The sequence below is a fragment of the Cryptosporidium parvum genome, chromosome 6 (assembly GCF_000165345.1).
Source record: "Cryptosporidium parvum Iowa II chromosome 6, whole genome shotgun sequence".
In the NCBI taxonomy this organism is placed as follows: Eukaryota; Apicomplexa; class Conoidasida; order Eucoccidiorida; family Cryptosporidiidae; genus Cryptosporidium; species Cryptosporidium parvum.
In genome coordinates, this window is record NC_006985.1 from 174,581 (window position 1) to 201,146 (window position 26,566).

A 26,566-nucleotide genomic window follows, 5' to 3' on the forward strand; every position below is an offset into this window, starting at 1 on the left:
TAATTATTAGAAAATAATATATTAATGTTATTAATAATTCAAATTGTTTATATTAATTCTTAATCTTTTATTACTTAACATAATATGAAGATCCAAATCGAAATATTAAACAATTGATTTGAAATAGAAGTAAAAGATATTAAAACTATTAAAAAAAAGAAAATAGGAATAGAGAATAGAGAATAAATATATGAACTAATAATAATATATATAAACATTGAAAGTAAAATAAATAAGGAAATAGATATTTTTCTTTTGACACTAAATTTATTTATTATCCTAATAACTATATAAAGTGTCCATATATTATTGTTATTATATTTTACATATATTTTTCCTGTAAAAATAAATTATGTTTAAAATCAACTCAACTCAATCTTTTATTTCAAAAATAACAATAATGTTTAAAACAATAAATCTTTCATATCATAACCCTTTTTTTTCAACTTTTCATTTATTTTTTCTCCACTATAAAAAAATGACGTGTCAAAGCTTCCCGCCCAATTCCATTTAATATATTATCAAATATACATTTTTGAATGGAATTCATTCATGCAGGCATTATATACATGTTATTGGCGCCATTTGAAATTTGTATTTAAGATCTTACCATTAATCTTCTAGAGTTTGGATTTTGGATTCTAGCTGATTCAGCAACCTCTGTAGTAGTGGTAGTGGTAGTAGTGGTAGTTGTAGTTGTGGTAGTTGTAGTTGTGGTAGTTGTAGTTGTAGTAGTTGTGGTAGTTGTGGTTGTAGTAGTAGTTGATGTAGAAGTTGATGATGTAGAAGTTGTTGATGTAGAAGTTGTAGGTACTGGAATAGGTGGACCAAACTTATTTGTAAAGTTATTTAAAGCCAAAGCATCTCCCTTGTTAAAGATTCCAAAAGCTGGGAAAAATGAATTGTTATCTTTATCAATACCAACAAGTCTATAATCAAATGAAGAAGGTAATGGTTCCAAAGGAGTGCCAGAAATAAATTCTGGTAATACATTATCATAAGTAACCACAGCAAAGAATAAAACTGTAATTAATCCTGTTGGATTAACATTTGGTTTTAATGATGGATAACTCAAACCTCTACCAAGTAAAATTAATCCACCATCTGGTTGACGGCCAACAGCTTTTACAATAGCACAAACATTCACATGCTCAGATTTACCAAAGAATGGACCATTAGTATAAGTCTCTGCTCTACATACTTCATTCTTATCTGTCATATAATCCAAAATAAGTGATTGAGAATTATCTTGATGTTCAGCAGTTGCTAAACTACAATGTTGTGGCAAACTATTAAGAGACATAATAGAAGGAACAACAAATTTACCCTTAACCATATTATATCCAAATACAACTTCATCTTGAGCCCTATTACATGCACCTTTTGCAGCAAATTTACCTCCCCAAAATTTCTCAATACCTCTCATATCAATATCTCTTGTATCTGTTAATAAATCCAACATTGTACCATACATCATACCAGTTGGAATTACATCAGGTTGTAAACCAACTTCCAAAATACACATTAAATCACGACTATTTTGTATTAAATCATCAACACTCGTTATATTGTAAATTGTACCTTTTTCACAATGACCATCTCTTGTAAAAGGAAGAGTTAAATAATTTCTATTTTCAACTCTTGGTCCTCCAAATATTGGAATACCTGGAATATTAAATGATTTAGATTCAACTCTTTGATCATTAGAATCTGATAAACTATTTACATTTTGTGAAAATCTATCTCCTCTATTCATTAATGGATCAACAACTCTTTTTGAAAGTAATTGTGCTCTATTTCTAAATGAATCCATATTCCCACCAGAATTTGGTTGAAATGAAGAGCCTTGTTGTGGTAATGAAGAAGAAATTCCTGTTGGAATACAACTAACTTTACCAAAATCCAAAATTAAACCCAAAACAAAGTAAAATATAGATACCTTAAATATATTATTACTAATATTCATCATCTTAATATTAATAGTTTTTTAAATAATTTATTCTTAATCCTTTTTTTTTTTCTCCTTTTTACTTTACTTTCTCACTTTAAATTATTTCCCAATTTATTGTCAAATTTGACAATTTTCTAATTTATTCCAATCTTATTATCTTCTCATTTTTATATATAACTTTTTCATCCCAATTATAATAAATTAATATCATTATTTAATATTTTCTCTATTTCGAGATTAATCCTCTAATTACACTCCTTAATTTTTTTTAAAATAAGAAATAATAATAATTTTACCTCTAATTCTATTTATTTACTATTTCCACATGTGCATGCGCATGCACCATTCCTCCCCCCCCCTTCACCTCTTCCCGCATTTCTAATATTTATATTACGTGTTCTTTAAATTCTTTTTTAAAAACAAATGCATGCATGCATTTATGTGGACAATAATTCATTTTACTATTAATAAAGTACTAGGATTTTAGATATAATGTAATTTATTTAAAAAAATAATAATAATAAAGAAATAAAAATTAAAAAAAATTATTAATCCATAAATTAATCAATACAATAATGTATTATATTTTCTCTTTAGCTATTTCTTTAATCTTTCCATGTTTTTCTTTTTCAAATTTTGTTTAATTAAGTAAATAATACTTTTTATTAAAAGAAAAAAAAAAATTATGTTTGTAAACACGTGAGGGTAATGAAATAAATCAAATATTCTATAAAAAGGCGGGTCGATACCCAAATATTATTTATGATCATAAAGAAAAAGAAAAAAAAAGGGGGTAAAAAAAAGATTATTTAATTTAATTGACCAATCATTAATAATAAAATTTTTTTTCATGAAATAATTGATAAAACTTTTTATGAAATAAATATATTCTTCATTTATACAAATATATATAGATATATATATTTGTATATAAATATATATATTTAATCTTGAATATTAGCTATAATAAATCAATTACATTTCTTCAAATTCCGTGTAATAATAGATTTCAATAGGTGAAATTATTAAATTGGAAAGAATATTATTTATATTTAGAATTTAAAATATTATCTTCTTTTTTTTTAAGAGAAAGATAAAAATAAAGGGGAAAAGAAAAGGAAAGAAAGAAAGAAAGTAAAGAAATCAAGTTAAAAAAAAATGTCAAAATACACATTCACTGAATATAGAAGATTGAATAATTCTATATTCAGATTGGATGTATTTCCATTCATTACTATTTATATTGTTTTAATTTCAATCTTATTAGGAGAAATCTTCAGTTTAAGTAAAACAATCACTTATAAAGATGTTTTTGATTCATTCATTTATTTAATAAATTTCATACAAAATCTTAATAATTTAAATAATACCATAAATTCGGTACCAGTACAAAATAATGAAATATTTAATGATTTAATATCAAATAATACAAATTATTTAAATGCTTCTGAATTGGATGATTCAAATTTAAGTGAAGAATTACAACTTATTATTGATAATGTTCCAATTAAATATATTGTTGCAATTTTTATCACAATTTTAATAAATTTATTAACTTTTCTTATGACTCAATGGAATTTGAAATTTAAAAGTATTATTTGTTTTAGTAAAATAAAAAAAAAATCAAATGGAACTTGTACAAGTTTAAATAATAAAACCACTACACATATTATGGTAAATAGTTCCAAATATCCAAGTGAACTTTGTCCTTTAAAATATTCAACATGTATTGAACATGTTGGAAAACTTAAAGATTTTTATTCTTTAACAAAAATTAAATCATGTTCAATTATTAATATGAACAAATCTTTTATTATACAAGTTGATGCAATTGATTATTATAAATATAAATCAGAAATTGAGAAAATTCTTTTAAAAAATATTAATAAAAGTGATAATTCCAATTTATTACCAAATTCTTCAAATATTAATTGGATAAAATTGATTAATTATGAAAAGAAAACTTTTATATATAATAAATCAAAAGAAACTTTTATTAAAGCAAATTATCCAATAAATCTTCCAATAAAATCATATTTTGATCAATTAATACATAAAGGTGGTTTAAATATGAATGAAATTATACTTCATAATAATTTATATGGAATTAATAATTATGAAATACCAAAAGAAAAATTTCTGGATTTATTTATTGAACAAATTATATCACCTTTTTTCTTATTTCAAATATTTTGTGTATTACTATGGATACTTGATGAATATTGGCAAATGAGTTTATTTACTTTATTTATGTTATGTACTTAAGAGGCTCAAATGGTATTTAGAAGACTTAAAGAATCTGATGAAGTTAGAAATATGAGAAGACCATCATGTTTTATTCTTGTATATAGAGAATATACTTGGAAATATATTAATACTGATCATTTATTACCTGGTGATATTATTGCAATTTCATCCACAATTTCTTCCAATTCTTTAAAAAATAAGAATTTTGATGAAAATAATAATAATAATAATCAAGATGAAGAAGCAGTTTCTATTGCTCCTTGTGATTTTGTATTATTATCTGGAAGTATTACTGTAAATGAAGCAATGCTTACTGGTGAATGTACTCCAAAAATGAAAGTATCAATGAATAATGACGAAGATGAAAATGAACAAGATAATAAATTGAATGAAAAGACTTTTGATATTGATGGATTTAAAAATCATGTAATATTTGCAGGTACCAATATTATACTTACAAGATCTTCAATTGTTACAGAAAATAAAGAGTTCCAATCTATTATTAAAAAGATTTCAAATGAATACCATAATTGTTATAATGTTGATAATATGAACTCTATTAAGAATCCAATGAACTTTAATGAAAAGTATAATAATAATGTCACTTCTTCTTACATTAAATATGATAATGATAAAATGATTTGTATTGGATATGTTCTTAGAACTGGATTTAATACTTATCAAGGAAAATTAATCCGTACAATTTCATCATCAGCTGAAAAGATCTCATCTAACAGTCTTGAATCACTAATTTTCTTAATGATGTTAATTTTTTGCTCATTAATAGCATCTTCTTATGTACTTTATTATGGAATTAATGATCCTTCCAGAAATAAATTCAAATTAATTATCTCCTGCATTCACATTATAACTTCAGTTATTCCTCCAGAATTCCCCATCACACTTTCTGTTGCTGTAACTATGGCAGTTGTTCAATTAACCAAAAAAAAGATTTATTGTACTGAACCATTTAGAATTCCATTTGCTGGTAAACTTAGAATATGTGCTTTTGATAAAACTGGTACTTTAACTAGTGATAAAATGATACCACATGGATTATTTGGAATTAACTTGTATAATAATGATGATACTTCTTGTATTACTTTTGATGATAATGATAAGTATAGTAATAACAATGAAGATAAGGATGAGATGAACAATAAAAAGTTAGCATCAGTATCGGGATCAAGGCAAGTGTTGGGATCAGAACCAATATCCAATTCTTCTGTTGATATACCATATTTATCTGATCTTATTATGGGATGTTGTAATGGACTTTCACTTAATGGAAAGACCTTGGTTGGAGATCCTATGGAAAAATCCATCAAAAAGAAATCATCCTGGAGAATTCATCACTCATCTGAAAATAATTATCATAACATTAAAGATAATTCAACATTTTCAATAGTTAGAAGATATCCTTTTTCACCAGAAGAACAAAGAATGACCAATATTGGAATTTTGCATATTCCTTCAGAAAAACAAAATTCATCATCAAGTAAATCTCAAACTTCTTCATCTTCATCTCAATCTCTATCTCCGTCTCATTCTGTAAAATTTCATAAAAGTCTTTCAAAACCTGATCCAAAAACTTATGGTCTTGTCATTTCTAAAGGAAGTCCAGAAATGATGCTTCAATTCTTTAAAAAAGATCCAGAATTTGATCAAAATTTATACAAAAATGTTGTACATGAATGTACTAAAAAAGGGTATCGTATATTAGCACTTGGTTCAAAATATTCTTGTATTAATGAAGTTAATAATCATCATTTAAAAAGAGAATTCTTTGAAAATGATTTAATATTTTGTGGTTTTCTTGCATTATATTGTCCAATTAAAAAACATTCCAAATCTGTTATTCAAGAACTTAATCAAAGTAATCATCAATGTATTATGATTACTGGTGACAATATTCTTACAGCTTTCCATGTTGCAAAAAATGTATCAATTACCAATAATTGTAAAGATATACTCATTTTATCAAAATCTGATAATGAAAACTCTAATCATATTAATTATATATGGAAATATTCAAATGGTAATATTTTTAATAAATTTGATAATAATTTAACTCATTTAATTCATATTAATAATGAATTTAATATTGGTATTACTGGTAATGTATTCCAATCTTTTATTGAAGACTTCAAAGAAACCAAAATACTTGAACAATTTCTTTTATTTACAAAAATATATGCAAGAATGTCTCCAAAAAATAAACAAACTCTTATTAATCTTTATAATAATATGGGTAATATGACTTTAATGTGTGGAGATGGTACCAATGATGTTGGTGCTTTAAAACATTCTCATGTTGGTATTTCTCTTCTTTCAAATGAATCATCATCAGATTCTAATAATAAAGATAATAATAATTCTCCATTTAATATTAAAAAAAATCAAAAATCCAACTTTTTTGAAATTAAAAAAGATATTGAAGCCAGAATTAGACGTGGTGAAAAGCTTACAAAAGCTCAAATTCAACAAGAAATCTTGAAAGAATTCCAAAATATGGATGAAATACCAAAAGTAAAACTTGGAGATGCTTCTATTGCTTCACCTTTTACATATAAAGGTGAATCTCCCAATTGTATTATTAAACTTGTTAGATATGGAAGATCAACTTTAACCACAGTATTATTAATGTATAAATTAATGGGATTAAATAGTATTGTATCTGCATTTTCTATGAGTGTATTAGCTCATGATGGAGTTAAATTTGGTGATTTTCAAACTACTGTAGAATCCATTATTATGAGTGGCTTATTCTTTCTTGTACTTAAAAACAAGCCAGCTAAAAAGCTTGTTCCACAAAAACCACCAAATAGTATTTTCAGTCCTATGATATTTTTATCATTTATTATTCAAGCATTAATTCATTTATTTGTTATTTATTTTGGATGGAAAATTTCATATTCTTTAATGCCATTAAACTATTCAACAAATATTGATGGACCTTTTGAACCAAATATTATTAATACAACAATGTATTATTTATATACAGCTTGTCACTTAGCTTGTTTTCTTTCAAATGCACAAGGTCATCCATTTACTACTCCATTATCTGAAAATAAATATCTTATTTACACTTCAGCTTTAGTTATTTCATTCTTAATTACTTCAATTCTAGGAATATTTCCACATTTAAATATATTATTTTCATTGGTAACTTTACAAAGTAAATATTATCAATCAATTCTAATACTTCTTGTATTATTTGATATTTTTGGTACTCTATTAATTAATCAATTATTTAATCAACTTCATATTTACTTTGACAAATGCAAACATTAAGAACAAATAATATATATGGGTCCTTTTTTTTTCCTTTTTTAATTATTATTTAAAAGAAATAAAATATCTTGGATATATCATTTTTTAAAAATAATAATAATAATTAAAAATGGAAAAAAAACTTCTATATATATCCCATATTAAAATCATATTCAAGCTCTTTAATTAATGTAGTATCTTGAATAATACTTGAAAGGTTATTTCTATAGTCTTTCAAAAGTTCTCCAATACATTTATGAATATCTTTAATAAATGGTGAACATGATTGTTTCATTAAGTGTTTTAAAGATAATAAAGTTGGAATAATATCAATGGCTAAACTAGCTTGAATTAATTCTTTTAATACATTTGATGTTCCTGTCTTATTTCCATCATAATGATCAGATTCTTTTGTAAATGATGATTCTGTAATATTGGTCATATCTAAATGATCATTTTCTATAGAATAATTTGTATTTTCTAATTTAGAAGAAGATCTTGTTGAATGATTATTTCCACTAGTATATGATCTTTTTGAATATTTATGATATATACATAAATCTGGTGAATATAATAAAGCTAAAGCATCTTTCAAAGTCTTTCCATTATTATGTTCATATGATTCTGGTAATGTTACAATACTACTTTGATCAATAAATAAAGCAAGAAAATCATGTACAATTCTTGTAATAGTTTCATGTTTTTGTTTATCACTTAAATGATTAAATACAAATTTTAATATATAATTCTTTTCATTTTCATCAAAGTCTTCAGGTGATCCAGAATAATGTTTTGTAGAAACCATTTTTTCTCGTAAATTCCATGATTTAATACTTGGATGATCAATCCAATTATTTAAATAACATAAAATTTCAACAAAATTCTGTACTAGAATGGAAACATTTGTTTTTATTAGAATTCTCTCAAATACTCCATGTGCAATATTTCTGATATTATGATCTCTATCCACAAGAGAATGTAATAATCTAAGTAAATAAGATCCTCTTAATTTGATATAACCTTGTCCAATTAAATCAGAAAGTAATAAAAGTGATTGTTTTCTGAGTATAAAATTAAAATCTTTTGATTCTGGAGTAATTTGTTTTCTTTCTTTAACAATAATATTAAACATACTGATTAAATGAGGATCAACCAAAGGTGTATGTAGAATATATAAATCATGTAATATTATTAATATATTATTTCTTATAGAAAGAGGTGAATTATGATCTTGTAATTCTGCAACCATATATTGTATTATTACTCTTTTAGCAATACTACTAGTAGAATAGCTTGCTTGTCCAAGAACCAAAATTAAGATACTTAAATTTGATTCTAAATAAGAAATTGATTCATTTCCATTATTTTTCTTTTCAAAAAGCATATTTTTAAATCTTTTATATAATTCTTCCAAATAAGGCATCAATTTTTCTATATTGTTTGAATCAATTGAAGATATTAATGAAATTTCATTCATTTTTTTTGAATTGTTAATATTCATATTTGTAATTGTATAATTTAAAAGAAAGAGTTCACCTAAAATTCTTATATTAAGCATTTCATGATGATTTCCACCTTTAAGTTGAGTATAAAGTAATATTATCGAACTTAAATAAATAGTTTCAATACATTTAATTTCATTATTGATATTTGGTATAATACAATTATTAAATTCAGATATAATTTCTTCTTTTGAAGTATTACCAAATTTAAATAAAGAATTAATGAAATCCATTAAATTTGTTTGTTTAATTTCCTTTTTAGATTTTTTTTCTGTATTAAGTTCATCCCATAAATATAAAATATAAATGATAGTTGAAAGAGATGATGAAGAAATAATTTTCTTAAGTAAATAGCATTGATATCCAGATAATGATAATAATTGTGATGGATATTGATAAATAATCAAAGTTTTTGTTAATCTTGAATAGAATATAGGCTTGATAAAAATAATCTTTTCATATAGAGAAATAAGTTTTACATTATCAGGACTTGCAAGTATATTTTTATTTTTTCTATTATGAAAATATGTTGTTAAGAATAACTTGAATATTTCAAATAATGAATTAATGATTSTYRRTAMMYYWTTTKCTGAAATGACMMTACTAATGATTGGATTTCTTTCTTCCTCTTCTCCTACAATATATTCTGTCATAATATCATATATTTTCTGAGTTAAAACAAAGATATTATCTTTTTGTGTTTGATTGACATTATTTTGGTTTATGTAAGTGTAAATCTCTTCCATTATAACAAAAGGTAAATCTGGAAATTCAAATTTATCATTATTATTATTATTATTATTATTATTATTATTATCTTGATTATTTGGTTGTATTTCCATACTATTATTTGATTGTAAAACGAGTGTAAAGAACTCAATAAATATATTTAAAAATTGGATTAATGGTTGTAAAACCAAAGGATATTTTCTCAATATGTTTCGAATACATATTCTATACAAATTAATAATTTGTATTTGATTTTCTTTTTGACTTTTTAAAGAAATCCAAGAAAATAGATATTCTTGGTTTATTTCTTTAATATAATTATTAATATGAATTTTACTGGGATTATAATTCTTAATAAATTCAGTTAATTTTTTCATTTGTTCCAATAACATATTATAACATATTTCTGTAGTTTTATCAACTAAAAAATTTTCACTATCCATAATTGTTGGTAATCCATAATTAATCCATAAATTTGATACCCATTTTAATTGTGGAGAATAATTATATAAAGTATTTAAACTTTGAAGTGAATGTCTTCTAACAAGAATAGATGAATCAGTTAATGTGTTTTTAAATAGAGTTAATAAATATTTCTTTAGACTTGGAATTGGAACTTTTTTTAACTTTAAATAACAAAATAGTGAATCCCATAATATTAAAGAACCTTTCCTACAAATAGCTTTTTCATCAGAAATATAGTCAAGAATTAATTGAACAAAAGGAATTAATGCATTATCATTTTTTGTATGATAACAATAATGACCATTATTATGATTAGTTCCAAAATCTCCAAGTAAAATAGTAAGTCCCTCAATAGTAACTTGAACCATTTCTTCATTTAATGCTTGATAAATTTCACAAGCTGAAGAAATTATTGACGAAATCATTGTAACAGATTTAATTCTAATATTTGGAGAAATATCTTTTTTTCTTTCCAATAAGAAGATGACCAAATTATAAAGTTGAATAGCCATTTCTCCTTGAGCAAAGTTAAGAATATTTGTAAAATTTGATTGATGATGATGATCGATAGTTATTCCAGACCATTCAATACTTTGTCTAGCACTACTATTGCGTCTTGAAGAATTATTAACAATCTCACCTCTTAAATCAAGATCAGCATTATTTTGAGTATGTCTAGGAGATTGGAATTGTTCATTAGGAATAACAAAATTAATATTATCTTGAAAAATCTCGAATACAATAGAAATCATTTTATTAAAAATAATGATTTGTCTTTCAATAATATTTATTTTGGATTGATTTTTAGAAGTAAGTTCATTTAAAGGTAATTTTGTTGAAATATTTTGAATAAATACTGATAATAATTCAATAGAAGAATGAAGTTGTAATATATGTCCAGCAATATCAATAGCAATAATTCTATAATTTGGTTTGGAAGAATGGAACATAATTGGTAGAATTGAGATAATTCTTCTATATAATAATTGTGGAAACTTGAATGGAAATGCATTAATTTTTTGTATAATCTTCTGATCAATTTCTTTTACTGTATTAATATTATATTCAATTCTGTAATTGGATAAGAATGAAATAAAAGAGTTGACCTCTTTAATACCTCCAACAGGATTTTCTTCAGAGTTGAATAAAGTCTGCTTCAAAATATCAAATAATAACATTTTTGTTGAATTCTTTGTTTCAGCCACTTCAATTAAAGCTGGAATCAAATTAGTATGTATTTGGTCTAAAATATTTTGCCTTGCTTCTGATTTTTCGCTTAATAATAAGTAGACTGAGAAAATGTATCCTAAAATTGGATCATTTAGAAAGATATCATTTTCAGAAGAATGTTCATTATTTTCAAAACATTTGAAAACTACATTGTCAATATAATAAAACTCTTTGTCTTTCAGATGAGAAATTCTCTTCTTTAGTTGCTCTAAAATCTCTACACCACCAATCTGTTCAACTTCTACTTCATCACTTTTAGATTTTTCCATTTCCTCAGATACTTCTAGCAGTAAATCCTCATCTCTAATAGTTAATTCTTCATCTTCATGATGATCTTCGTCAACATCTTCGTCAATATCTTCGTCGTCTTCATCGTAATTACCTATTTTTAGAATTTTACTTTTTTTCTTAGATTTATTCTTTTGTGGGGATTTTTCTTTAGAATTTTTTTTACTGTTAGAGTAAGCACCATATTGAATTTCAATAATCTTATTAATGATAAATAATATATTAGGATGAGAAATCTCTGGAAATAGAATGGTAATTTCTTTAATTAAGTTGAATATTTTTTGAATTAGCAAAGTCTGAGATTGAGATAGAGTTTTAGAACCAATGTTTGAAGAAGAACCAATATTATTTGTAAGAGAATTCTCACTTCCCAGGAGAGTTAACGGTATCATTCTCCTTAAAAGAATAATTGATGAATATATAACAATCTCAAAATATCTATTTTCTATTCTTGCAGCTCTAAATCTTCGAATAATATCCCCATTAGTAGATTTTACTTTAATATATCTATTTTCACCAATATTGATAAATAAAAGTATAATTCCAATAGTAATTATTCGTGAAATATTATAATCGTTTTTTTCTTGTAAAAATGAAGTTATTCCTGGTGAATTATTGATTAAGTAATCATTCATCCTTGAAATAATTGTTGATAAGTTTGATATTTCATTATTACATTGACTGTTCTTAGGAAAATTATCATTACAAATTAAAAGGTCTGACATACCTTCAATTAACTCATTTAAACCTTCCAGACCTGTTTGAGCCAAGTTATTAGAAATATCTAAATACTTGCAAAATGCAATAAGACAATTTAATAATTTAAGCTGGAGAATTAAGCTAACATCTGCTCCAATATCCCCTTCATCTTGTTCGAAATAGTTATTTTCACGATCATTATCAATTCTATCGAAATAATTAATATTATCATATTGATTATCAACTTTAGAGCTCATTCGTATTTTTTCTATTCCAGAAAAGTTATTTTCTTTCTCATCTTCAAATTCAGAATCAAAATTAGAATCAGATTCATCATTATGTCTTGATTTTTTTTTCTTGCTTGTAATTTTTTTACTTTTCTTTGTTTGTTTTTTTTGAGAAGATTGTTTTTTTATTTGGTTCTCATTGATCATTTCAATTATCTTTCTAATAATGAAAGGTTTAATACTGGTTATAAGTTGAGGTCTATTAGGTAAAATTGAAATCAATAAATAAATCATAGCTGAATAATAGGATTTAGCATCATCAAAAGAACAAATATTAATAAAAAGTCTCCCAATAAATGATTTTATTAATTTTTCAAAGACCGATTTATTCATTTCAGAAATTTCCTCTAAATTTTTTATTAAATTTTCCCAATAATTTGACATTTCAATCAAATAATTACCATTTCCAGAAATTAAACTTGAATAAAATACATTAAATAACTTTACATAACTTTCAAGCTTTGAATTGTCAATAACTATATCATCAATTTCATTATTAACATCAATTAAACCCTTTTCTATTTTTGAATAATATTCCCAACAATCAAATTCCTCATTTTCTAAATCAAATTCTTGTAAAGAGAAGCTACTTAATCTTGGAACTGAATTCCTCCTTGCACTTCCAAAAACGCGTCTTGAAGCACTGTTGCCATTTATTAATTTTCTTCTAGCTGATGAATTACTACTCAATTCAACATTTTTTGTATTTTTGTCCAAATTTGCAGCAACTTCGATTCTTTGAGTATGTCTTTTATTCATACTTTTTTCCTTTTAACTTTAAATTACAGAGATTCTTGTCTTACCCATCCACAAAATCTTAATATTCTAGACTTTTAATCTCTGTTACTTTAATAATTTTTGTATATTCCTGTTAAATATATTTTGCAGTGTATTTTTCAATTTTCCTTCCCCGCTTTTTTATTTTACATGTACTTTCTGTGGGGTACTCACCTTTAAAGCTTAAATAAACCCGGCAAAATAACATGTCAATATTTACATTGAAAAAGAACACTTCATTTATAAAATATTATCCACTTTATAGAGAAATTTTTTTTACTTAGTTTGAAATTCCCTCTCAATTAAATTATTAATTAATACCATTAAACTTCTAAACCTAAAATATTTCTTTACTTATGTTTTAATACATTTATTTTTTTAACATTAATTTTTTTCTCCCTATAATGCAATATTTTTTTTGTCCACATAAATATTAACACCGGTATCAAAAATAATGCATGTGGAAAATAATTTTTGTTGACAGCATGCACAAAATTTATGCAGATGCATGCAATACACGTGTTTTTTATTTAATACTTTTACATTTGGAACAAAAAACAGTTAAATTTTTTTTCCTTCTTTAAAGAATAATTAAGAAATTAATATAAATATATTAATAATAATAAATAATAATAAAAGTAATAGTAATAAATAATCATTATTATACGAAGAGAAACAGTTAAAGATAGCTTGGAATAATTCAATATTAAAAAAAAAAGTAAAAAAAACAGAAAGAATTAATAATACGAATATTACTATTATTGCTGTAATTTTACAGATAAAACAAAACTATTACTAATATTATTTTTATTATTATTAAATTTTTTAAAAATTATTCAATAAATTGTGAATAAGAGAAGTATCTTATGTGTATTCAAGCATATTGATTATCTGAGTTAAATCAGAGCTTGGATTATATTAATAAAAAAAAATTTGTTTCAGTTAAAGTTTGTGGGAATAAAGAAAAATCGGACTTGAATGAAAGAATAAAACAATAATTAACTTATATTTTTTTAATAATTAATTAACAATACAAATAACATATATGTAATATATATATATATATATATATATATATATTATATATATTTATACATATATACATGTATAAATATATATAAATAATTAAATAAAGATGAATAATCAAAACATTACTCCAAAAAAACACAAATATGTGAATGAAAATTCCAGTCAAATGTTGAATTATGAAAATGAATTGAATGGAAAATTAATATCTCCTCCATATACAAGCGATGAAAGTAGTCATTCAAATCATCAAAGCAATGATCGACTTAATCATCAACATAATTTAAGACATATTAATAGTTATAGGGCTTCAATATCCACAAATAATACATTAAGCTCACCAAGAAGCAGTGAAGTCATTGGTGAAATGATATATGATTCAGGTAACAATAGTGTTGATATTGGTAAGAATATGATAGGAGTGAATAAAGAAAACTACATTCTAATGAATCATGAAAATGAGAAAAATATTCCAAGTAATAGCAAATCATCAATTAGTCAAAATATCGATGATCTTGTCATACAAAGAATTAGTAGTAGCAAAAGAAAAAGAATGAGAAGAATTCCATCATCTTCTAGAAATATATCATCTAAAATAGAAATGGAAATCAATCATCAAAAGAGTTTAATTAATATTAACAATGATGAACCAAACACAAGAAATTACAACCCAAGCTCATTTAAATTCACTTCCTTGATTGATACAAATTCTGAAGAATTTAATTCTATGCCTCACTCAATGCAGAAGAAAATATTACAAATGATTAGAAATAGACAATCAGCTCAAAAACATAGAGATAAACAAAAAATTGAAAGACAAAATTTAATACAAGAAAATATATCTCTAAGAGCAAAAATTGTTGAATTGACTAATGAATTACAAGAACTTAGAGCTAAACAATTTGCTATACTTGAACAAGAGGGAATGCTTTCACATATTAAAAATGGATATAGATTTACTAATTATAATATGAATACTCAACTAAGTAATATTAATGGAAATATTATCGCAAGTAAAAGAATTGATAACATTAATAATTGTGTTAACAATAGAAATAGTCTTGGAAATGAAGATACAGAAATCAATCATCACAATATTATTTGTAATGATAATTTACTCAATGAAAAAAGTAAGACTAAGATAGATAATATTGGAGTTAAAAATCAAGAAATTGATTGTGGATTTGATTTTGCTCCTGTTGATGAGTATTCAAATATTGGGATATGGAATTCCATATGTGATACTGGTCATGGTAATACTACTACCAATGGTAATCATCATTTAACTGCTAATAATAGTAATATTGTAAGAAGTAACAACTTTTGCAATCAATTAACAATACATCCTAATATTGATGTATTACCTTGGATTGGTAGTGTTGGTGTTGGTGGAGTTGTTACATGGAATAAACAAAATAATTTTGTCGAAGACATGCTTATAAGCAGTAAATAATTTCTGATTTATAGATTACCTGAATTTGAGTTCAATAAGGAAAGAAAAAATAACATAGGAAAATTGAGATTCGGAACCAATGCTCATTTTCCTTCTTAATATTACAAGATCAGTTGATTGAATATATTTAATGTTTAAGCTTTACAATGCTAAAATATTACTACGTAATGTGGAAAAATTAAAAAATTCAATAAGCGGTGAGAGAAAATATTAATTTTGAATTGATAAATACTAAAGAAAGAATATAATAAAGAAAATTTCCTCCTTTTTTTTAAAAAAAAAAAGCTCTAAATGCAACTCAATTAACACTGAAAAGAAGATAAAAATAATATTAATGTAAAGAACTTAATGTTTAATTTTCAAATTTTCATTCGGTTCAGAATTCATTATTGATCGTTTAGGACCTTACCCCCACAAGATTTACAGTTTTACCTAAGTAAAATATGAATTCTGAGAAAGAAATCAAACAAGATAATTCACAAAATGTGTCTAAAGATAGTGAAAGTGAAGAAGAACCAATAAAAAGTTTGAGAATTGGAATAGACTATCCAGTATATGATGATGATGAAGAAATTAATATACAATGTGGAAGAATTGGTGAAATCGAAAATTTATCAAAATGCAAGGAACTAAGATCCCTGATGTTAATTTCAAATCATATAAGAAAAATCAAGAATCTGGATGAATTAATACAATTGAAAACTTTGGAGCTTTACCAAAACAAAATTAAAAAAATTGAAAATTTAGAGAAATTGGTTAATTTGGAGGTTTTAGATTTGTCGTTTAATCGAATAAAAAAGCTAGAGAATCTTGAAAATCAAAATAAGCTTAAAAAGCTGTTTCTAACAAATAATAAGATTAAAATCATACAAGGATTAAATAATAATAAAGAATTAAAATTACTAGAACTTGGAAGTAATGATATCAGAATTATTGAGAATATTGATCATTTAAGTGAGCTGGAGGAACTTTGGCTTGGAAAAAATAAAATCACTACTTTAGATGATATCCCATTATTTCAAAATATCAAAATAATAAGTTTACAGAGTAACCGTATTGTAAATTGGTCAATTAATTTCTCAAAAAATGTGAATAATGTCCAAGAATTATATTTAAGTGATAATCAGTTAATTAGTCCAGATGAAGTCTACTTTGATTCTTTTCAGAATTTAAAAGTCTTAGATTTGGGTGGAAATAAAATTCAAAATTTGGAAGCTATATCCAAGATTGAATCTTTAGAAGAGCTTTGGATTAATGATAACGATATATGTGATATTAATCAGCTTGAACTTTTAAAAAACTTAAGAAATCTCCAAACCTTATATTTGGAAAGAAATCCTATTCAAAACCAGTTAGGGCCTGCATATAGACTAACTGTTATTAAAATTGTACCTTGGATTACTCAACTGGATGCAATACCAATTAATCGAAGTGGAGAAATTCATTTTATTCAATCTTCTTCTTAAAAATTATTTATACTCAATTCAATTCAAAACTAAGTGAATATTAATTAAATTTTTTCAAAATAAAAAAAACAAAAATGTTAAATTAAAAGTCTAATCATTCTAAAATTATTAATTAAAAATTATCTTAAAATAAAAATTTAAGAATCAATCATTTAATATTACTCAATCCTTATTCTTAATGCTTTATCTTCATCATTATCGTTATCATTATCATCATTATTGCTATCATCATCATCATCATCATCATCACCACCATCATTCTATCTTATTTCTGGAATATAAGAAATAATATTTCTTAAGTAAATATAGGAAATGAAAGAAAATCTCAATAAAAATTTCCTTCTTTTCCTTTTAATCTCAAGAAAAATCATATCCAAATACAGTTCTCTTTGGCTGAGCTGATGATCCTTTACTTTCACACCATTTAATAAATTCTGGATTACTACCACATGTGTATACATCATTAACATAACAGCATCCACATGATGTTGCTCCATCAGAAAAAGATATTACACCAATTGGATTTGGCCAATATAATGGAGGATAGAAAGTTCCAAGCCAACCAATAACAAAGTAAAATAAGAGTAAAATTCCTGATAAGATTCTAAAAGTCCACAATAATTTCTTTTCACGAAGACTTTTAATACGATTCTTGAAATATATTTTAATTTTGTTCTTTATTGGTATCTTTTCAGTTGGAATACGATCAATCAAAATGGTTAAATCTGTACGCCTTTTTATTCCATTTTCATCTACAATTAAACCAAGACTATCAGTAATTTCTCCTTGGATCTGTTCAATCTTCATTTGTTTAATTAAAGCATTTTTCTTTATACGTTGGTTTTTTCTCCATTGCTCAGCGATTTTGGCATTTCTTTTTTCAATCTTTCTTATTTTCTTCTCCTCAAGTTGACGATTAATCCATTCTTTATCTTGTTTCATAAAAAGTCGAAATAATGGAAGAGCTGCCATTCTATTATATCTATCTAATCTATCCTCAGGAGAACAACCTTTACAAGCTTTCATTGTAGCGAATGTATAAAGTATACCAACTACAAAACCACCAATATGCGCCCATGGATTTGTTACACCTGTAAATGATAAAATCATACCAATAATAAGCGAAAATAAACTAAAAATGAACATAAACATTGGTGCAGGAAGATTATTCCAATTCTCAAAAGTATATGGAATTGAAGCTGCTGTAATTCCAAATAAACCACCAGAACTTCCAACAGTTAGTGAACAAGGAGATATTACTGCTACTGCTAGATTACCACCAACACCTGATAAGAAGAATAATAAGAAGAAACGTAAAATGCCCCAATCTGGTTCAATCATATATCCTAATTGAGCTTGAGATATTACATTAAATCCAATATGTATAAATCCAGTATGCATCCACATTGCCCAAAACATACGAATCATTTCACCTTGTCTTAATTCATTAACAACTAAACCTCCAAGAGCACTTAAAGTTTTTGAACAAGGTCCAAGCATAGAGTTCATACTGAAAGATTCAACATATACACCACCACAATTACCATTATCCCATTTATTAAGACGATTGTAAATGAGAGATTGGAAGAAAACACCAACTAGAGCAAATGATGTTGTTAATACAACAAATATTCTTCCATGTATTGGATTAACCCATTTTCTGAATTTGGAAGCAATTTTTGTTTGAGAAATTGGGTCTAATTCACTAACATGATATGATTTATCAACTTTAATAGCATCTAATGGAAGTTCTTTTGCATAAGGTCCAACAGCAATATCAATTTGAGTTTCTTCTCCATAAAGCCATTTAAGATGTCCAGTAAGTCCATGTTCATCAAGTTTAAATGTATTACCATGTTCAAGACTGGTCGAACTTTTAAGCTTTTGTTGTTGGTTTTGGATTTCACCCATCTTTACCATTTGTACACTAGTTCTACCTACAGCTTTGCCTTCATTTGCAAGTTCTTCATCATAATTAACAACTTGAGATTCCGATACTCTATGATTTGTTGTTGGTATTGTTAATCCATCTGGTCCTAATAAATTATTATTATTACCTAAAACTATTGGTACACCTAATCCAGAAATGGCTCCTTGATTTCCATTATTTTCATCATTTTCTTCTGGTTCAATATTTACCATAGCTTCAACAATTGTTTTAAAGCCTTTCTTTTTTGAAATGGACCGTCTTAGGTTATTCATTCCACTGGATTTACTAATATTTCCATTGGATGATAATCTTGTTTGAATAGAATTTGGAGCCGGAGCTGGAGCTGGAGCTGGAGCTGGAGTTGGAACAGGAGTTTGAGCTGAAGCTGGAACAGGAACTGGTACCGGTACTATAACTGGAGCTGAATTTTTATTGTGTTTTGGGACAATCTTAGTATTTAAAATTGAGTTTCTCGGTCTTGTATCATTCGGATTTGGAATATCAACAACAACTTTATTCCCAGAAAAGGAATCACCTCTATTCAAGCTATTTTTATGTTGATTACTAAATTGATCATTTCCAATTTTTCTCTCTTGAACCTCATCAGAAGGCATAATTACCTCCATTCCATTAATTACTTCGGTACCTCCTAATACAGCCCCTCCTGCTTTGCTATAAAGAGAAGTTGAAGTCCTTTTTTCTCCTGGTTTATTTGAATGCGGAAATTCACTTTCTGTTAAATCTCTACCTCTTGATTGGAATTTCTTTGGAACATTCTTTCTCTCATCAGAACTGGCTGGAGGAACACTGAATAATCTTAATTCATCATTGGTTGGATGTCTTCTTTCATTTAAATCTTCATCTTTATTGTAGTCTGGTTGTAATCTTAAAGATTTTCTTGGAGAAGGTTGAGCTGAATTAACTTCTTTATCTGTTGAAATTTTTTTCACTAAAAGTGGAGTAGGAGTAGCATTACTGGTATTATATTTATTTTCTGTTGATCCTCCTGGTGTTTGTTTTGCCTTAGTTATTATTGGAAAGGAATTCTTAGTTGAATATTTTGATCCATTTTGATTTTTTGGAGAAACTTTCATTGGTTTATTCATTCCAAATAAATTATTGGCCTTTGAATCAACACCTAAATTACTTCCACTTAATGATGAATTTCTTTTGAATGATGAAGATCTTTGTGGTGATAAAGGAGTTATACTTGATCTTGGAGAAGAACCTGATCCACCACTAAATTTTGGCATTGGAGCACGCGATCCTCCTCCACTAGTACCAGCGCCAAATATAGGTGATCCTGGTGATGTTGGAGATCCTGATGTACCACCACCTGGGATTGTTTTTACTATGGGTCTTTTTCCTCCATCTTTGAAAACAAAATCGGACATATCCATTTTATCTTTTCCTAATAATTATATTTTTTTCTTCTTTATTTATATTAATTGGTAGAAAAGGGTTTATTTTTGTGAGAAGGGGATTAATATTATATTAAAAATTAATCTCAGGGAGTTTGAATAGATACAAAAACTTTTCCCCCAAGTAAATATATTTATATTTTAATATATTCTTTTCAAATTATATTAATCCTTTAATTTCTCTTTCTTTCTCGTTATTGCTATTATTTATTATTATCCTCAAATATAAATAAATATTCTTCTTAATAACTATTCGATATTGATTTTGAATGAATTCTCCTTACAAACTTTTCTTTGTTCACTTCTAATTCGTTAATTCAGTCTGAATCTTCTGTAATATTCAAATGTTAATATTCAATTATTTTCAGTAATTAAATCTTATAAATCATTGATTTCTAGCTAGTTATTTTATTCTGTACTCTTCAAACCCAAAAAAAAAACTACTTAACTTGGTCCTAACTTTATTAAATTAAATTTCCAAATCCTCTAGGTAGCACTATTCAAAAATATTTGTATTTAAAAAAGGAAATTTTCTGATTTACTTGTACATTACATTAAAATATGTAGTCCCCTAATCACATATATATATACTTATATTTATCAACTTTTTTTCCTCCTCCTCTTTTTAAAATTATCTGTTTAATATTGGTTACACTTTCACAATTATAAGAAGATTAAGGAAAAAAAAACCAATAAATTACTGTAAACCCATTTATTGACTTTTTTACCCCCACCCTGCATTCCTGCTTCACTTACACACAAAAAGTCTTTAATAGACGGATGAATTTTGGCGGGAAATCCGCAATTTTTTTGCATGCTACAAAAAGGCGGGTTGTGGGGGAGGAATAATGAAAATTTAAAAAAAATAAAGAAAAAAAAATTGGAAGATCGATAAGTAACTTCTTATTTGCATTGATATATTTATGATATGACTGTTATTAAAAAAGATATTTAGTAAATATAAAGAGTAGGAAAAACTAATATTCTAATCTTTCTTATCATAATTAATCAAATAATTTACTTTGTGACTTTCACCCAGAAATTTTTTGAGATTATAAAGAATTTCCCGCCAAAAATGGGAATACAGTTATAATAGAAAAATAATAGTGGAATAGTTAATTATGAACATTATTATTTGATGAGATACTATTAGATTGTTGAGAAGTTAAGATTCTGGAGTTATTTTCTTGGGAGCTTATATTGAGATTAGTTTGGATGGAATTTAAATCTTCGTTTTCTTGTAGTTGTTTTGCTTTGTTTTTAATTCTCTCTTTTAAATCATTAATATCTTGAATTTTTAGTTCAATCAGAGTTCCTGGTCGAGTAAGCATATTTAGATTTTTTGAAATTGGTTACTTTGTTTCTTTTCTTTTTTTTAATTTGCGTTATTTGTGATGTACGATCTACCCCTTTTTTAGCTTAGTTAATAATATCAATAAGATTTTTTTTAGATTAGAAAGCTTACTCAAAGTGGTTTATATTGATTTAATTTAATCCAATTATACTTTATTAAATAGATTTTGATTGAATAGTGATTTTAATGGAATCTACTCGAAGAAATTAATACTTGGAGTTTAAAGCTAAAAATAACCAGAAACCTGCTTACTTAATTACTTATTTTTCTAATAATTCTTTATAAATTGTTTTCAAAATCTTTATTCTATGCAATTCAATTCCTTTTTTAAAAGAAAATATAATATTCTAACTAAAATTGGCGCCAAATTTTATTAACCCCAAGTTAATTTTTTTCTCTTTCATGGGAATGATTATTTTTAAATGCTAATTGAATGAAGTGGCGCCTACCCCACGTATTAAAAACGCCAATTAGAATTTGCCTGAATTAAATAGAAAAAAAAATTATTTCAGTAGAATAATTAAAATTCTAGAGAAAAATGCTATTGGATATGAATATTAGAACGAAATGCTAAATCTAATGTTTAATGTCTATCACCTAAAGCATTTCTAATCCTATTTCTGCTCTCTTCGTTTGAGTTTGTTGTAGTAGGTATGTTAGAAACAGGAGCTGGATGATTATTAACTCCGAGTGTAATAACGCCTTTAGAGTCAATAGAAATAGAGAGACTCTCTGGTGTTTGGCCTGACAAAGCGATATTAATCATTTCAGGGTTGATTGAGGTGTTCTTAAGATTCAATAATTCGGATTGAGTTGTAATTTGTTGTCCTTGGTTTTGTATTGAATTCAAATTTGTGGATACTAACACATTTCCTGGGGTTGAATTGTTTGGTATTGTATTATCTAATCCATTACCAACTACGTTTCCATTCATGGTACCATTATTAGAATTTGTAATTTCTGTAATCTGTGCTTGTTGAGGAGTTACAGGATTTGAATGTTGAGTATTAAAATAGTTTGTTCCACATTGACATGACGGAAATTGTTGTTGCATTGGACATGTACAGCAAGAACAAAACATATTACCTTGATTCATCATTCCTGTTCCTGTTCTTCTTGAGAAATCGCAAATACAACAATGTTGAAGTCTTTGGCAGAACAAACATCCTGAAATGTTTGACTGGTTATCAAAGTAGTAATTCTGATTATTATTTAATGATGATGGTGTCATACAACCGCATCCTTGCTGTTGTATCATCCTCATCATTCTACTATTTGAACTTTGAGGTAATACTGGCAATAATCTATCTTGTTTTCCGCATTGGCATGTAATTTGATTTGCATTATTTGAATATGACATTTTGCTTTTATTTAAAACAAATATTATACTTGAAGTTATAATTTGGCTCTAATGTTTTTTTTCTTTTTGAACTTTATTATTTTTATCACCTTAGCTCTATTAACTTTGTCCAAATCCTTTTTTTTTACTTATTTTCGAGCACGAGCTTTGCAAATTTCTTTATAAGATTTTCATATTTCCCCTCTTTTCCCACTAAATTGTTTACTTAAAAATATACGAATATATATATGTATATATTTACGCCATCTCTTTATTTATTAAGAGTTCAAACTTAACTTAATCGGCCTCAACTATTTCATAACAATTCTAATCTTTCAAAATCCGACTTAAAACCATTCTTTTACCTTTTGTAAATCTTCGCCATTTATTTCTGACTAGTCCTCTTTTACTTAATTATAATTAACTCAATTTTCCCGCCCAAACATGCCTACTTTATTTCGAGTAAATGGTTTGTTACATGCAATCTATTTAATCTTTTTTCTTTCTTTTTTTTGCTAATTAAGAAAATCAATCACTTGTAAATATTTCCCGCCAATTATTCCCACAACAATCCAACAAAGTATAAATGAATCAGAGATGTCATCATATGACATTTTGATCAGTTAGAATTGAAATAAAATGACTAGAAAAACTGCAATTACTTTAATTACAGTAATTTATAACAATTCAGTTTAAAATCTTAAAAGAAGTCCATATATAGAAACAATAAATCCTAATTTCAAGTATATAATTAATATAATAGTATTTTCAATTACGTGATCTACCTAACAACAATATAAATAGTATTACTAGTAATCCAACAGCCAGTCCAGAAGATGTACCTAAAATGATATTAAACTTGTTATCAGATGAAATTGTACAGTTTCTACCATAAAATCCTTCTGCACATTTACAATAATATCCATCGTTGCCTATATTAAAACATTCACCACTATTCTGGCATATTGGTTCTAACTGAGTATCACAAATTCCCTCGCATCCTGAACATTCCACAACCTGTCTTAACTGATTAGATGACGGACATGCAGTACCTCCATTCATTGCCTCCCTCACAACTACTCTATATCTTGATTTGGTTCCCTCGCATAAAAACTTTGAGCAACCAGTCCAAGGAGACCAAAAAGAGAGAACACAATCGACTGGGCATGGAGAAGAATTACATGAAGATGTTTCTTTAAGCAAAGAATCACAACCAGGAGCAGAGTGGGTCAATTCTCTTGTCCTGATTGTAAGCCCTCCGTCACAAGAAGCTGAGCAAGGAGACCAACTTCCCCAATCAGTGAATCCACATGGCAAACACTCCACATCCGAATTACAAGCAGAAATCTGGGAAGTTATAGTACATTCTAATCCTCCTGCCATAACCTCATTTAATGGATATCTCCATCTATAAGTTGTTCCACCATTGCAAGTACTTGTACAAGGAAGCCAAGATGACCATTGAGAATACTCACAATCCAATGTAGATATTGCAAATCTTGTAGTTGAATACACTCCTGCTTCATTTGGATAAATTAATCCTACTGATTCTGGTTTATATGAGTGCACTCCACAATGAAATATGGTTCCCAATGACCATAATGACTCTCTTACAAAAACGTCAACTCCGAACTTTTTGTTAATCAATATCGACTATAAAGATGAGAGAAGAAAAAATATAAAAAGTTAATCAATTTTGAAATGTTAAAATTCTTATTAAGATCATTTTCCAAGCCTATCATGCTTCTTCCTTTTTCTTCCTCTCTCTCTCTCTCTCTCTCTCTCTCTCTCTCTCTCTCTCTCTCTCTCTCTCTCTCTCTCTCTCTCTCCCTACCTCAATAAATAGGCTTATTATCTTAATAATCATAAGTAAACTTACATTGAAAGGTTGACCTGGATTATCAAAATCAAAAGGATAATCTCCACTAACTGTATAACTTGTACCACTTAATAATACACCCGAACTTAAACAATATGAATTACTTGACAAAGTTGCAAAAAATCCATTCATTCTATAATAAAACTGACTCTGATCGCTTGTAAATACTGCTACTGTACCTCCCCATCCGTATCTTTTATCATTAACTGGATACATACTTGCTGAATGTAGATGTATTTCTAGTTCTTCTGGCCAAGATTTATAATTTTTTGGAATTCTATCACCATTTGGTACTCCAGATTTCTCATCAATTCCGGTACTATTTACATAATACAAATTTTTATCATCAAAATAGTATCTTTGTTGAAATTCATCCCAGAAATAAGTCCTTCTATAAGGATCTGCCAAAGGAACATTTCTTGTAATTTTATATTTACTAAAGTTATTTTGTCCATTACCAAAAGTTAATTTATTCACATTTGAATACACTATGCTATGACAAGGATAATATGGTCCACTTCCTGAAATATAAAAGTAAAACCCTCCTGGCCATCTTAATTTCTCAACTACCAAGTCAAGATCCATCAATTTTGGCTTATACGGAAATGGAAAGTAAGCATAAGATCTAGCCCATCTCTCTTCTGAAGTATATCCTGTAGATTCCACATCTACTGTTTGTGCTGCAAAATTTATCATCAACTTACAGTGGTATAAATCACCATTCTGAATTGTTACCAAAGTTTCTTTATCATTTTCTGCGTTAAATTTACCCACAATCCTAAAAGATACTCCAGAATACCAAGGTAGCTTATTTGAACTAAATGTATATACTAACCCTTCACTGGTAATATCTTTCCATGCTTTTGTCCAACTGAAACTTGGTGGTAAAGAATTTATTTCTAAAATATTAAATATAAGAATATGTATTAATATAAAATATAAAATTCTTCTTATTTTCATAAACTTTAAATCATATTGTCTAAATTCTAACATTTTTCTTTTCAACTTTGTTTTGATTACATTGAATTAAAACCTTTTATTGGTGTTTTGAAACTAATTAAAATTAATTCTTCTTTCCATTCATGAATTATTCAATCCTTATTTATAGCCAATACTTTTACTTAATTTAAAAGAATACACCAAATGTGATATTATTCAGCAACCTTTAAAAAATATAATTTTATTAATAATATAATTTTAAATTTAATACTTTTCTCTGTGTGTGTAATTTATCCTATTATCAACTCCTT

General features: G+C 26.2%; 8 protein-coding genes across 8 annotated transcripts; 3 read left to right on the plus strand and 5 right to left on the minus strand.

The window, feature by feature from the left end:
* Nucleotides 1-598: 598 nt before the first annotated feature.
* On the minus strand, nucleotides 599-1,969 carry cgd6_710 (protein with signal peptide plus Thr stretch, possible mucin; the record flags this gene model as incomplete). The annotated part of the gene is made up of 1 exon (XM_627448.1): nucleotides 599-1,969. One exon carries the CDS (start codon nucleotides 1,967-1,969, stop codon nucleotides 599-601), a length of 1,371 nt encoding a protein of 456 aa, XP_627448.1.
* Nucleotides 1,970-4,225: 2,256 nt separating this feature from the next.
* cgd6_720 (unknown protein) lies at nucleotides 4,226-7,492 on the plus strand (the record flags this gene model as incomplete). The annotated part of the gene is made up of 1 exon (XM_001388268.1): nucleotides 4,226-7,492. One exon carries the CDS (start codon nucleotides 4,226-4,228, stop codon nucleotides 7,490-7,492), a length of 3,267 nt encoding a protein of 1,088 aa, XP_001388305.1.
* Nucleotides 7,493-7,616: 124 nt separating this feature from the next.
* On the minus strand, nucleotides 7,617-13,430 carry cgd6_730 (14-3-3 domain containing protein; the record flags this gene model as incomplete). The annotated part of the gene is made up of 1 exon (XM_627449.1): nucleotides 7,617-13,430. One exon carries the CDS (start codon nucleotides 13,428-13,430, stop codon nucleotides 7,617-7,619), a length of 5,814 nt encoding a protein of 1,937 aa, XP_627449.1.
* A 1,147-nt stretch (nucleotides 13,431-14,577) lies between these two features.
* On the plus strand, nucleotides 14,578-15,927 carry cgd6_740 (putative transcription factor with central bZIP transcription factor domain; the record flags this gene model as incomplete). The annotated part of the gene is made up of 1 exon (XM_627450.1): nucleotides 14,578-15,927. A coding segment is annotated over one exon (1,350 nt), but the record flags the coding sequence as incomplete, so codon positions are not given.
* Nucleotides 15,928-16,370: 443 nt separating this feature from the next.
* Nucleotides 16,371-17,393, plus strand: cgd6_750 (protein phosphatase-1 regulatory subunit 7 alpha2; the record flags this gene model as incomplete). The annotated part of the gene is made up of 1 exon (XM_001388269.1): nucleotides 16,371-17,393. One exon carries the CDS (start codon nucleotides 16,371-16,373, stop codon nucleotides 17,391-17,393), a length of 1,023 nt encoding a protein of 340 aa, XP_001388306.1.
* Nucleotides 17,394-17,750: 357 nt separating this feature from the next.
* cgd6_760 (conserved protein with 6 transmembrane domain) lies at nucleotides 17,751-20,723 on the minus strand (the record flags this gene model as incomplete). The annotated part of the gene is made up of 1 exon (XM_627451.1): nucleotides 17,751-20,723. The coding sequence occupies one exon, from the start codon at nucleotides 20,721-20,723 to the stop codon at nucleotides 17,751-17,753; it is 2,973 nt and encodes a 990-aa protein (XP_627451.1).
* Nucleotides 20,724-22,681: 1,958 nt separating this feature from the next.
* On the minus strand, nucleotides 22,682-23,458 carry cgd6_770 (hypothetical protein; the record flags this gene model as incomplete). The annotated part of the gene is made up of 1 exon (XM_627452.1): nucleotides 22,682-23,458. The coding sequence occupies one exon, from the start codon at nucleotides 23,456-23,458 to the stop codon at nucleotides 22,682-22,684; it is 777 nt and encodes a 258-aa protein (XP_627452.1).
* Nucleotides 23,459-24,205: 747 nt separating this feature from the next.
* Nucleotides 24,206-26,309, minus strand: cgd6_780 (CpTSP8,predicted extracellular protein with 3 TSP1 repeats, an EGF domain and a C-terminal transmembrane domain. adjacent TSP domain containing gene.; the record flags this gene model as incomplete). The annotated part of the gene is made up of 2 exons (XM_627453.1): nucleotides 24,206-25,090; nucleotides 25,317-26,309. 2 exons carry the CDS (start codon nucleotides 26,307-26,309, stop codon nucleotides 24,206-24,208), a joined length of 1,878 nt encoding a protein of 625 aa, XP_627453.1.
* Nucleotides 26,310-26,566: the final 257 nt, after the last annotated feature.